At 37.9% G+C, this 14,839-nt stretch overlaps 1 protein-coding gene across 4 annotated transcripts in view; it reads left to right on the top strand.

The window, feature by feature from the left end:
- NT5C2 (5'-nucleotidase, cytosolic II) overlaps positions 1-14,839 on the top strand; it is a 94,287-nt gene that overhangs the window by 7,488 nt on the left and 71,960 nt on the right. For 3 of the 4 annotated variants that reach the window (XM_038578670.1, XM_038578667.1, XM_038578669.1), the window contains exon 2: positions 7,936-8,060. In XM_038578670.1, coding sequence (XP_038434598.1) covers positions 7,960-8,060 — 101 coding nt within the window. In that variant the 5' untranslated portion in view covers positions 7,936-7,959. Of the gene's footprint in view, positions 1-3,787; positions 3,850-7,935; positions 8,061-14,839 lie in introns of those variants that run through there. The other variant, XM_038578668.1, reaches the window with a different exon arrangement.

Raw genomic sequence — 14,839 nt, 5'->3', positions numbered from 1 at the left:
GTTATTAAGGCATTGAACTTACATATATCCCTGGATTTTTACCAAAGAAGCAGACTAATCCATAAATGTGAATTTATAAACCAAAAAGTGGAAATACTGTGCTGATTATTTCTGAATTTCTGATTTTTATTATTTTTTGGTATTTTGTAAGGTGAAAGATAATAGGTAAAACAAAGTTGAATGGTGAGCCAGAAACTTAGTAAAAGAATTAGTTCATTTTGAAATCAAACAGATTTTTTGTACCTCCTTTATGAAAGAATATTCAAGAATCATTACTGAAAGTATGACGCATTATATATTGGCTGAATGTAAAAACTGTTACGCTTAGTTACCTTTATGCTTTTGAAAGACCATAGTTAATTATAGCAATATTTTGAAGAAATACATGACATACTGCATATCCTCAAAATGTTTTCTTTAGGGGCGCCTGAGTGGTGGCTTAAAGTGTCTGCCTTCACCTCAGGTCACCATCCTAGGGTGGGCTCCCTGCTCAGCATGGAACCTGCTTCTCCCTCTTCTGTTCCCCCTCCTTTTGCTCACTCCTTGTCAAATAAATATATAAAATCTTTAAAAAAATGTTTTCTTTACATGCTTGTTCTTTGTGTCAATAACCATGCTATTGTTGAAGGTCTGGTATTACTCAAAACATTCAGAGGCAACCTTCATATGCTGATGTAGAAAAATATATATAGTATTCTGTGTGATGTGGCTGAGGTAACAATTTTAGGAGTAGCAGCAGTAGAATATTGAGAACATAACAAAATTCAGGTCTCTGTATGTTTAGGAACCGTAGGAACATATGGATTAAATTTGTATTTTCCAGTTAGTTTCAGACTAGAGTTGGAGCATATTATTGCTTGAAGAAAAACAAATTGTCAAGGCAACAGGTACTGCATTTCTCACTTGACAAGATCTCTTCTCAGTTTTGTTATTTTCCATCAGAGAACAAGGAACCTTTTGTTCCAAGGCCTGATGTCGAAATGTTAGCAAAATATTACGGTAATGATGCCAAGAATCTTTTGCGTTTCTGAACCAAAAGTAAGATTTCACAAAGACTCATTTAGAGCATTAGAAGGAACTTGTGCAATATTCTTGCATTTTCAGGCTTACGCAAGAATTGCTTCTAAAAAGCAAAGACCTCCAAGTCTAGAGGTTTAGGAGTTCCATTTGTTTCTGCCTATATATATCATATATATCAAATCTGTTGAACTGGGTTTATAGCAGCAAACAAAACAAATCTCACCCTTATGGAGCTTACATTTTAGAAAAAAGGTCTGACTGTCAAAATACATCAAGTCTGAAAGTGTTAATGTGCAAAAAGAGAAAAAGGAGGGTAAGAAGATAGCAAGTTGGGATCCCTGGGTGGCGCAGCGGTTTGGCGCCTGCCTTTGGCCCAGGGCGCGATCCTGGAGACCCGGGATCGAATCCCACGTCGGGCTTCCGGTGCATGGAGCCTGCTTCTCCCTCTGCCTGTGTCTCTGCCTCTCTCTCTCTCTCTCTCTCTCTGTGCCTATCATAAATAAATAAAATTAAAAAAAAAAAGAAGATAGCAAGTAATATGTGTAGACAGGTAAGTGTGAGTTTATTAGTTGGAATTTGTTAGCTGTATCACTTGTGCGAAGTATGAATGCTGGCCTTTTACAGGAATGTATAGTACAACTGAGGGCAAATGATAGAACTGTGAATGAAATTAATGGAATGAAAAATGAACAAAAAACTGTCATGAACTATTCAAAAGGCAGAGGTAGGAAACATTTAACAGTTCACATACAACAGTTTTAAGGAGTCTTTTTGGGGAAAATTGACTACTTCATCTTAAAATTTTTTTTATCTTAAAATATTTTATGTGATTATTTTCTTCCATGAATTTTATGATTAGAGGGAATAAAAGTTACAAAAATAGTTCCAAAGCTAAAGTTTGTTTCAAAGTGCTGTTCTTGGAATTAGAGGTGACACTATTGTCAGGAAGGAAGAATTTTCTCTGCCCTTCCAAGTCCTACCTGGACTAAGAAACAAATTGACATGAGACAGTTTAACAAGAGAAGATAAAATTTAATAGCATACATAGGGGGAATCCACACAGCAATGGAAATTCAGAGACAGGCAACATGATGCTTGTGTGAGCTGAGGAGAGAGTTAGGGGCCTGAGGATACAAAGGGTAGAAATAGACCATTAGAGGGAAAGGTGAGAGGTAATGGTTGGAAAACAAAGATTGCCTCATGTAGGTAAGTGTCTTAGGTAAGGGATTTCCGTTAATAGCTTTCTTCTTGGTATAAACAGGCACTTGAGGGGAGAGGTAAAGAGCTTTTCCTGAATCTGCTGTGTTGTAAATACTTTTTAACTCAAAATAATGTTAATGCCAAAGTGGCCCCGTCTAGGGGTAGCTGCCTTTAGCCCCTTTGCTGTTAACTATAAATACAGTGATTTAGATTTTCAGTAGTGTTGTTAGACTAATTAATCTAAACTTGGATTTGACTTCCCTCCCTTGTTTTCTAGGGAGTGTATTTGTAAGTTTGTGGTCATGTTACAGAGGTGACGCTAAGCCATACACAATGTTTAAAATAACTGACCACTGTACTTTCTTACTTTACTTGCTGGTTGGTCAAGGAATAGGGTTGTCAAGGACTGTGTATAAAATGTGCCTACTTACCAAACAGATGCCCACAGTGGAGACTTATCAAGGGTTGCAGTAGAGAAGAAGCCTCTGCTTTACTGTCAGCACCAGTTGGTAGAGGTGACTATACAGATGTGCATTTTCCTTTTGGTAGAAATGGTACACACCACTAATTGGTAAGGCTTATTGTCTACTTAGTATTGTCAGTATTCTTCTGGTTCAACATGTCTATAGTTCATATATAACCTGTATTAGCTATATAGATTGTACATTTAAAGCTGTTAACCGAGTTGTCAGAAAAGTGAAAACAAGGTCACATGAGAAATATTTTGTCTTTTGTATCATAACAAAGGAAATACTTTTATGTTTTTTAAAAATTGAGAGAGAGCATGCTCTCAAGAGGGGGAGGGGCAGTGGGAGATGGAGAAGCAGACCCCACTGAGCAGGGAGCCCGATGTAGGGCTCCATCCCAGGACCCCAGGATCACGACCTGAGCCAAAGGCAGATGCTCAACAACTGAGCTACCCAGGTGCCCCTATAATAAAGTAATTTTATACTTTACACATGTGTGTGCACACACGTTCACAAATATAGTGTGCCTACTTGGTATAGTACCAGGCCATACAGATGGAGGATGTAGCTTTAACTCTTCTTTTTCTGTAAACTAGTTTATTTTTTTATTTTTATTTTTTAAAGATTTTATTTATTTATTCATAGAGACACAGAGAGAGAGAGAGAGAGAGAGAGAGAGGCAGAGACACAGGCAGAGGGAGAAGCAGGCTCCATGCAGGGAGCCCAACATGGGACTGGATCCCGGGTCCCCAGGATCACACCCCAGGCTACAGGCGGTGCAAAACCGCTGCGCCACTGGGGCTGCCTCCTAAATCAGTTTAATATGTGTAATGAACAACTAAAGTTGTATTTATGAAGATTAAAATAAATTCAAACTGGTGAGAAAATTTGAAGACACCATTCAAAATTATCCTTTTCATTCACGTTTCAGAGCAGTGTTCAGTGTCCTTAGAATGGTTAATTATAAAACTTAGAAATGTCAAGTTTGCTTTTTTTAAAAAATATTTTATTTATTTTATTCATGAGAGACACAGAGAGAAGCAGAGACCTGGGCAGAGGGAGAAGCAGGCTCCATGCAGGGAGCTCGATGTGGGACTCAACCCCAGGATTCTAGGATCATGCCCTGAGCCGAAGGCAGACATTCAACCACTGAGCCACTCAGGTATCCCTAGAAATGTCAAGTTTTATATTTAAAACAGAATAAGTTCCAGTGAAGTTTAGTCAGACACTGAGAGTTCATATTTAGTACCGCTATCATTACCCTATTATCTATATTGACATTCCATTGAAAAATGACTATTCAATATGCAGTATATAACACTTTGCCAGATAGACTTGTGCTACACAGTGTTTATAAGTGCTACTTCTTTCCAAGTGGATTACTGATGTGATCTGAAACATTTAAAAGGGTTTTGCGGGATCCCTGGGTGGCGCAGCGGTTTAGCGCCTGCCTTTGGCCCAGGGCGCGATCCTGGAGACCCTGGATCGAATCCCACGTCAGGCTCCCAGTGCATGGAGCCTGCTTCTCCCTCTGCCTATGTCTCTGCCTCTCTCTCTCTCTCTCTCTGTGTGACTATCATAAGTAAATGAAAAAAAAAATTAAAAAAAAATAAAAGGGTTTTGCTAATCAGGTTTACCCTACAGTTTCGGTTACTCTTTGCTTCCTGTTTTTAGCAGTTGCCTGGAGCGGTTAAGGCAGCTGGTTTCCCTTTTTTGGCGGGGAGGGTGAATTAGTGTTGAAAGGAACGGAGTATGTTTTGCCTGTGAAATATTTTTGAAGTGTAAAAAAACTACAGTATTTCAGATGCTTGGAAGTTCATTTGTTACTCTTAAGGTACAAGTACTTTGCAGGCTGTATATTTTAAATTGAAACAATTTTCTAACTGTACTACCATGTTTGAAAGGAATTAAAATTTGAACTTTTTATTCAGTATTATTTATTGCTATACCTTACTGAAAGAAACTACTCCTAAGCTTGACACTGTAATTAGGTGGCAAATGAAATATTTACCTACTTTTTGGAAATTTGTCTCTTTTTAAAAAGAAAAAAAAACTTTATTTGGGGACACCTGGGTGGCTCAGTGGTTGGGCATCTGCCTTCGGCCCAGGGTGTGATCCTGGAGTCCCGGGATCGAGTCCCACATTGGGCTCCCTGCATGGAGCCTGCTTCTCTCTCTGCATCTGTCTCTGCCTCTCTCTGTGTGTATCTCTCTTGAATGAATAAATCAAATCTTTAAAAAAAAAAATCTTAAAGACTTAAGTTCACCAGGTTGCTAATAAAGTCTGTTTTAAAAAAAAAGACTTTATTTGACAGAATGAGAGAGCAAAAGCAGGGAGAGGGAGAAGCAGACTCCCCACTGAGCAGGGAGCCCAACACACATGGGATCCTGGGATCATAACCTGAGCCAAAGGCAAAAAACACCTAACCGACTGAGGCACCCAGGTGCCCCTACCCCTTTTGGCCAGATTTTAAAGCATCCTTATCTTTAATTTTAATATTACTATGAAAACTAGTTAAGCATTAGGTTGATTCTGTGTATATAGTTCAAAAGTCTGTCGTATAATGTTATGATATGTTAGGTAAGATCATAGTAAAATTGTCATATGAGGAATTGTTTGAAGATGATGATTTAAGAAAATCTTACCCCCTTCATGTAACTGTAAAGACCTCATGGCAGGTTTTATCCCATATTAGTCATAATTTGATTATTTAATAATCATTTATGTTTACATTTGAGTTAAAGTTTTATGTTATCTTTGCTGAGAGTCCGTAACTTGAATTTTTAAAATAAGATGTATTTTGTTTAGTCCATGAATGACCCAAGAAAGTGCTTTGAATTTTTCCTACAGATAATTTGGAGAAAGTAATAAAAGATTAAAATACGTGAGGGAAATCTTTTCTTAGTGTAATTACTACCTCTAATTTTTAAGGAAAGAAAAAAAAAAACCCTGACTTAAAAAAAAAATTTCTTTGAGATATAAATACATACCATTAACTACACATATTTAGAGTGTACAGTAAGTTTTGACATATATACGCTAGTGAAACAATCACCATAAATTAAGAATAATGAACGTATCCCTCCCCAAAATTTTCCTGGGTCCCTCTTTGCCTTATTACTTCCCTCTAGGCAACCACTGATCTTCTGTCACTATAGATTAGTTTGCATTTCTAGAATTTTATGTCAATAAAATATAGTATGCAGTCGTGTCTGATTTATTCACGTCATCAGTGGTTCATTCCTTTTTATTGCATAGTAGTATTCCATTGTATGGATGTACTACAGTTTGTCCATTTACCTGCTAATAGACATTTGGATTATTTTTAGTTTATGGATATTACAAAGAAAGCTTCTATGAATATTTGTGTGTAAATCTTTGCCTGACTATATGCTTTCATTTCTCTTGGGTAATTATGTAGGAGTGGAAAGATTGGGACATAAAGTAGCTATATGTTTAACGTTTAAATATTTTTTTTTTTTTTTTTTTTTTTTTTATGATAGGCACACAGTGAGAGAGAGAGAGAGGCAGAGACACAGGCAGAGGGAGAAGCAGGCTCCATGCACCGGGAGCCTGACGTGGGATTCGATCCCGGGTCTCCAGGATCGCGCCCTAGGCCAAAGGCAGGCGCTAAACCTCTGCGCCACCCAGGGATCCCTATATGTTTAACTTTTAAAGAAATAGAAAACTTTTCCAAAGTGCTTGTACTATTTTTATAGTCTTACCAAAGGTGTTTTAGAGTTCTAGTAGCTCTATTTCCTCACCAAGTTTGTTATGGCCAATCTTTTTTTTTTTTTTTTTAACTTTTGTGTTTCTTTTTTTTTTTTTTTTAAGATTTTATTTATTCATGAGAGACACAGAGAGAGAGAGTCAGGGACACAGGCAGAGGGAGAAGTAGACTCCATGCAGGGAGCCCGATGTGAGACTCGATCCCGGGTCTCCAGGATCAGGCCCTGCCCTGGGCCGGAGGCGGCGCTAAACCGCTGAGCCACCCGGGCTGCCCTGTTATGGCCAGTCTTTTTTTTTTTTTTTTTTTTTTTAAGATTTTATTTATTTATTCATGAGAGAGACAGAGAGAGAGAGAGAGAGGCAGAAACACAGGCAGAGGGAGAAGCAGGCTCCATGCAGAGAGCCTGACGTGGGACTCAATCCAGGGTCTCCAGGATCACGCCCTGGGCTGCAGGCGGCGCTAAACCGCTGCGCCACCGGGGGCTGTCCTGTTATGGCCAATTTTTTAAAAATGTTAAACATTCTAGGGCAGCCTCAGTGGCTTAGCGGTTTAGCGCTGCCTTCAGCCTAGGTAGGGTGTGATCCTGGAGCCTCGGGATCGAGTCCCACGTAAGGCTCCCAGCATGGAGCCTGCTTCTCCCTCTGCCTCCCTCTTCCTGCCTCTGTCTGTCTCTCAAATAAATAAATAAATAAATAATCTTAAAAAAAAAAAGTTAAACATTCTAACAAGTATATAGTGGAATCTTATTGTGGTAATTTTCATTTTCCTTGTGAATAAATAAATAAATAATCTTTAAAAAGAATTTCTCTCTCCTTCTCCCTCATCACACTCCCACACTTACACACTCTCTCTAAAATATGTATATATTTATATAGTTTTATATAAACTGACACTTCATCAATAAAGATATTCAGATGACAAATAAGTACATGAAATGATGCTCAAATCATTTATCATGAGAGACACAGAAAGAGGGACAGAGACCTAGGCAGGGGGAGAAGCAGGCTCCCTGCATGGAGCCTGATGTGGGAATTGATCTCCGAACCTGGGATTATGCCCTGAGCCGAAGGCAAACACTCAACTGCTGGGCCACCCAGGTGTCCGGAAGGAGTGAGAATCCTTTTTTTTTTTTTTTTTTTAAGATTTTCTTTATTTATTCATGAGACACACACAGAGAGAGAGAGGCACAGACACAGGCAGAGGGATAAGCAGGCTCCATGCAGGGAGCCTTATGTGGAGTCTCCAGGACCACACCCTGGGCTGAAGGCGGTGCTAAACCACTGAGTCACCTAAGCTGCCCGTGGAGCCAGAATCTTAAGCAGGCTCCATGCTCAGCATGGAACCCAACACAGGGCTCGACCTCATGACCCAGAGATCATGACCTGAGCTGAAGTCAGATTCTTAACTGAGTTAAGGCCACCCAGATGCCTCTAGAGTTTTTCTGATTTAAAAAAAAAAAATCGTAACAGTAAATAGATACCAATATTAAGCTACTAAATTACTGATTTTCTTTTCTAGAGTTCAGCATAAAATTGAAATAAAATGACAACCTCCTGGAGTGATCGGTTACAGAATGCAGCTGATATGCCTGCTAACATGGATAAACATTCCCTGAAAAAGTATCGACGAGAAGCCTATCATCGGTAAGTATTTTGTCTATTTAATCCTCAAAATATCTCTATAAAGTGGGCACATATTTATTTTACAGATGATGACATTAATGTGTAAAGTTAGGCAGTTACATACAGCTTATAGCTAGTTTGTGGTTCAATCCCAGTCTAGAGTTTTAGACTTTTTAAAAAATGTTTATTTAAATAATCTCTATACTGACCATGGCCTTGAACTCACGACCCAAAATCAAGAGTTGCAGGTTCTTCTGACTGAGCCAGCCAGGGGCCCCCAGAATCTAGACTTTTAACCATACTGCTGCCACTATGTTTTATATATATACATACACACATACATATATGTGTGTGTGTCTGTGTGTGTGTATATATACACACATACATATATATGTATGTTTTATATATATGTAATTATGTATATATATGTACATATATATATGTTTTTAAAGATTTTTATTTATTCATAAGAGATACAGAGAAAGAGAGAGAGAGAGGCAGAGACAGGAGCAGGCTCCATGCAGGGAGCCTGATGTGGGACTCGATCCCAGGTCTCCAGGATCACACCCTGGGCTGAAGGTGGCGCTAAACCACTGAGCCACCAGGGCTGCCCTGCCACTACGTTTTAAAAGGAAATTTGTTGTTTCTTATATCTACTAATAAAAATCCTTAACTGAAGAAAGTCTTCAGATGCTAGAAAATTGTACCTTAGTTAACAAGAATGAAATTCTTTTTTTTTTTTTTTAATTTTTATTTATTTATGATAGTCACACAGAGAGAGAGAAAGAGAGGCAGAGACACAGGCAGAGGGAGAAGCAGGCTCCATGCACCAGGAGCCTGACGTGGGATTCGATCCTGGGTCTCCAGGATCGCGCCCTGGGCCAAAGGCAGGCGCTAAACCGCTGCACCACCCAGGGATCCCCAAGAAAGAAATTCTTAATTCACGTTTGCCACAAACCAATTACAGTTTTTAAGTAGATTTTTAAAATTATGTCTACTGGCTACTTTATTAAACTGAATGTGAGTAGTGCTGGATATTAGCAATATTTTCTTTGATTAATACTTTAAGGGGTGCCTGGCTGGCTCAGTCGGTTAAGCATCTGCCTTCAGCTCAGGTCATGATGCCATGATCTTGAGATCAACCCCTGTATTAGCAGGCATCTGGCTCATCGGGGTATGGACTTCTCCCTCTCCCTCTCCCTCTGCCCCTCCTCTTCATCCCCCCACCCCCACCCCCATTGTTTTCTCGGTCTCTCTCTCTCTAGCTTGCTCTGTCTCAAATAAATAAATAAATCTTAAATAAAAAGACTTTAACATTTTCTCTGAATCAGTTTTCCTTTAAAAGTTTAAAATGTAAGACAGCTGGGTTGCTCAGTCATTTAAGTGGCTGCCTCTGGGTTTTGGCTCAGGTCATGATCTCATGGCTAGTGACATTGAGCCCTAGGTCTCTGGCTCCATGCTCAGCAGGGAGTGTGCTTGAAGATTCTCTCCCCTTCCCCCCCCCCCCCAATAAATCTTTATAAAACGTTTAGAATGTGAATATTTAAAATTTATTTGTTACCTTTTTAAAAAGATTTATCTATTTTTTTAGAGAGAGAGAGAGAACGAGCTGGGGGTAGGGGCAGAGAGGGGAAGCCGACTCCCCAGTGAGCCAGGAGCCCCATGCGGGCCTCAGTCCCAGGACCCTGGGATCATGACCTAAGCCTAAGGCAGATGCTTAACTGACTGAGGCCACCAGGTGCCCCTTATTTGTTACAATTAATCGATTTAATTAAATGGCTGTTTCTGCCTAATCTTTAGTAGCTAAGATATGTGGAAGTAGGGTCTGCATTTAGAAATCATTTGGTTTTAGACAGAAATTAGAAGTTTACACTTTTTCATAAATTAATAGGATAGAAAGACTTGGGCCCTTCTAGAACTATCTCTGCCTCCCATGTTGGGAAAGCAAGGTGTAAGTAGAAATACTGATGTACTGGTAGTGCTAAAAAGTTGTATGGGAACTCCAGGAATCTACAAGTCATAATTATTCATTTGTTTCTAAGTTAGAGGAAAGAGGAAATATTTAGGTGTTTTATACTTATACAATTATTTGTGTAGTCTTTATACTATATACATTTGGTTATGATGTAACATATTTATCAGTGGAAACAAGGACTAGAATTATGCAATGGAGATCATCTAGTACACATCAGGTGTCCTGATTGTATTTAATATGTCATAGTCTGAGTGCTTCTGACTCATTTAGGAATGATATTTCCTGGAACATTTTAGACTGGCTCTGCACCTTACATTCTTATATGGTAACGTGCAATCTACAATAATAGAAACAGTAGGAAAAAATCCCCTTCAAGGATTTAAATTTTTAGATCATTTAAAACCTTTTTCCTTTTTTCTTTTTTTCTTATTGTGGTAAAGTATACATAATATAAATTTGCCACTTAACTGTTAAGTGTATACTTCAGTGGTATTAAGTCACAGTGTTGTGCAGCCATCACCAGTATCCATCCCCATGACTTCATTTTATACAATTAATACTATAACTATTAAACAATAAGTCCCTGTTCTCCCCTCTCCCAGCCCTGGCAACCAACTACCATTATACTGTCTTTATAATTTTGAATACTCTAAGTACTTCATATAAGTGGAATCATACAGTATTTGTCTTTTTGTGACAGACTTATATCACCATAATGTTCTCAAGGTTAATCCATATTGTAGCATATTGCAGAATTTCCTTTTATTTTTATTTTTATTTTTTTTAAAGATTTTATTTATTTATTCATGACAGAGAGAGAGAGAGAGAGAGAGAGAGGCAGAGACACAGGCAGAGGGAGAGGGAGAGAAGCAGGCTCCATGCAGGGAGCCCAACACACGGGACTCGATCCCGGGTCTCCAGGATCACACCCTGGGCCAAAGGCTGTGCCAAACCGCTGGGCCACCGGGGCTGCCCAGAATTTCCTTTTAATGTAAAATTTGGGTTCTTGAATTCTTGCTTTTGTTAATTAAAATTTTTTATTTTTTTATTTTTATTTTTTTAAGGAATTTATTTATTCATTCATGAGAGACACAGAGACAGAGACACAGGCAGAGGGAGAAGCAGGCTCCATCAGGGAGCCTGATGTGGAACTCGATCCTGGGACTCCGGGATCATGCCCTGAGCCAAAGGCAGATGCTCAACTGCTGAGCCACCCAGGCATCCCAATTAAAAAATTTTAATAGAAACCATTTAAAAGGAATTTATTTTCATTTTCTAGTTAAGTCAGTTTGTAGAATATTCTGTTTCCAGGGCTTTTTATTAAAGACATTTATTGGAGTTGGTAATTTATCATTGGTTAAATTAGGCAGATTATGATGATCATTTGTTATACATTGTATGTGATGCTTTGGATTCCCTTTTTAGAAGAAGCTAAATATTTTTAGTTAAGTAAATAAACTTCTAACTTCTGGGTTTTTTCTTGCTAATATTAGTCTTTTAAAAATAATGGTCATGAGTCATTATTAAGAAACTGGTCTTTAGAATGTGACTGTTGTTCTTCTTCCATTTCCTTATTATGATTGTTGAGTCTTCTAGGGTGAGGATAATCATCAGGCCAAACCCTTCATTGAAATAGTTTTGCTGTATGGTCAGAAGATAGGCTGAGTTGCTCAGATGTTACAGTGGCTTGAAGGAGGCAAGTTAGACAATTACTTCTTAAATAGTTTCTTGTTTAACACCTAGAATCTTACAGTGATCAGAATAGATCAGAATTTGTATCTACCAAATCCAACAATGGAACAATTAGATTTTTCATCTGCTCTCCATGTTTGTGATCAGGATGCTGAAGTCAGGTATTTGGTTTTTTCTTTTTAAATTTTGATGATTTTGGTATAGAAGAATTTCTGTTAAGTAAATTGGTTCTTTCTATATGAACACAGCTTATGAATTCAGCAGTAGTTTTTGTTGAACTGAAATTTGATAAATAATTGGGCTTGTGAATTTTTGGTTAAGCAGTTCTTTGCCTTATTTTTTTTTTTTTAAGATTTTATTTTATTTATTCATGAGAGACACAGAGAGAGAAGCAGAGACATACACAAAGGGAGAAGCAGGTTCCCTGGAAGGAGCCTGATGTGGGACTCGATTCTGGATCCCGGGATTATGCCCTGAGCCTAAGGCAGATGCTCAACAGCTGAGCCACCCGGGCATCCCCCTTTGCCTTATTTTATAAGACATTGCAACCACTTTGCTCTGAAGTTCTTTATATATTTATCCAAATTTTTTTTAATTGAACTTTACTCTTCCAAAGCCGTATCAGTGGTTTATTTAAATTTGATGAATAATAATGGTTTCTTAACTCAAAGTTTTAAATTATTATATATGTTTAAGGAATAAAAAGGAATTTGTGTACATGTCTAAAATTATTTTGTAGTACCTGTAGCTTGATACACTCCTACTATTAGAAGTGGTTATGATTTTTTTTGAACTTCAAATAAAAAACAGGTATTAAAGTTTTACACAGGCAGAGGGAGAAGCAGGCTCTATGCAGGGAGCCTGATGTGGGACTCCATCCACTCCAGGATCACGCCCTGGGGCAAAGGCAGCTGCCAAACCACTGAGCCACCCAGGGATCCCCATTATGCAGGATATTTTCATTGAGGGAAACTAGGTGAATGGAAAAGGGGAATCTTTCTGTATTGTTTCTTCTACTGCATATGAATTTGTAATTATTTCAACATAGAAAGTTGCATTTAAAAAATTCAGTGACATGCCATTTTTACATCATAGATATTCTTTGTCTCCTTTAAATATAAGTGCTTTTCATAATATGTAGTGGTACTACTTTATGGGATACAGATTCTCTAAACTTTATTGTTCGGAAGAAGATACTGCATCTTAAAACATTCTCCATTTATTTCTCTTTACCATTCCCTCTATGCTTCTTCTAAAAACCTGCCTAAAGTAAAATAGAAAAGTAAAAAAAAAAGTGGTGGTGCTAGCAAGGAAGAGAGAGAAGAGACAGCAGATGTTTGATTCAATGAAATCCTGTAATAAGAAACTCAGTTTGAGGGATACCGGGCTGGCTCAATGGTTGAGTCTGCCTTTGGCCCAGGTTGTGATCCCGAGGTCCTAGGATCAAGTCCTGCATCAGGTTCCCCGAAGGGAGCCTGGTTCTCCCTCTACCTATGTCTCTGCCTCTTTCTCTGTGTCTTTTTTTTTTTTTTTCTCTGTGTCTTGAATGAATGAATGAACAAATGAATGAATGAAAAGAAAGTCAGTTTGAGGAAATGTTACTCATATTTAAATGGCATATTTCATCTTCAAGGACCCTTTTTTTTTAAGATTTTTATTTATTCAGGAGAATAAATGTCTACTTTGTAGACATGAGTTATTTGTGATTGTGTCCCAGTTTTTGTCTTGCCTTTTATTTTCAATAATCTTTTGATGAACAGATGTTCTTAACTTTAAAAATGTAATTTTAAAAATTGAGATAAAATTCACATACCCTAAACTTTACACTTGTAAAATGTACAACTCCTTGGTTATGGTATATTCACAAGATTGTGCAATCATCACCACTAATTCCAGAACATTTTCATCAACCCCAAAAGGAATCCCTTACCCACTAGAAATAACCCTTCCTTCCTTCCTCCCTCAGCCTTTGGCAATCACTGATCTACTTTCTTCTGTATGGAATCAAATATTCTACACATTTCATGTAAATGGAATCATATCAGGTCTTTTTTGTTTCTGGCTCTTTCACTTAATGTTTTCTTGATTGATCCATGTGCTAGCATGACTCAATACTTACTTTAATGGCTGAGTAATAATCCATTGTATGGATATACCACATTTTGTTCATCTGTTGCTTAGTATTTGGATTGTTCCCATTTTTTGGCTATTATGAATAATGCTACTATGACCACTGCGTACAAATTTGTGTGGACATGTTTTCAGTTTTTTTGGGTATGTATCTAGCAGTGGGATTGGCTGGCTTATGTAGTAACATTATGTTTAACTTATTTTTGAAGAATTGTCAGACTGTTTTCCGGTATAGATGTGTCATTTTACATTATTGCCATCAGTGGATGAGGGTTTTAATTTCTCCACATCCTCACAATAACACATAACTTGTTATTTGTTATTTTTTTTATAGCTGTCCTAGTGTGTGTGCGAGAAGTGGTGTCTCATTGTGATTTTTATTTCCATTTTCCTTATGATTAATGATGTTGAGCATTTTTAAATGTTTTTGTCATCTGCATATCTTCTTTTGAGAAATGTTTATTCAAATCTTTTGCCCATTTCTTAGTTGTTTTATTTTTAAATTGTTGTGTAAGTTTTTTATATATTCTGGATACCAAACCTATGTCTGCTACATGATTTTCAAATATTTTCTCCCATTCTGTGGATTGTCTTTTCATTTACCTGGTAGTGTCATTTGAAGCACAAATGTTTTTTAATATCAATGAAGTCCAGGTTATCTATATTTTCTTTTGTTGCTTGTGCTTTTAGGGTCATATTTAGGAAACCATTGCTTAATCTTAGGTCACAAAGATTTACACTTACGTTTTCTTTTGAGAGGTTTTTGTTGTTGTTGTTGTTGTTTAAGATTTTTATTGATTTATTCATGAGAGACAGAGAAGGCAGAGACATAGGGAGAGGAAGAAGCAGGCTCCTCACATGGAGCCCGATGAGGGACTCGATCCCAGGACCCCGGGATCGCACCCTGAGCCAAAGGCATACGCACAACCGCTGAGCCACCCAGGAGTCCCTCTTTTGAGAGTTTTATATAGAGTTTTATGTTCTATGTTTAAGTTTTTGATCC

Source organism: Canis lupus, chromosome 28 (assembly GCF_011100685.1).
Source record: "Canis lupus familiaris isolate Mischka breed German Shepherd chromosome 28, alternate assembly UU_Cfam_GSD_1.0, whole genome shotgun sequence".
In the NCBI taxonomy this organism is placed as follows: Eukaryota; Metazoa; Chordata; class Mammalia; order Carnivora; family Canidae; genus Canis; species Canis lupus.
Note: the sequence above shows the minus strand (reverse complement) of the source record. Positions and strands in the feature narration are given on the sequence as shown.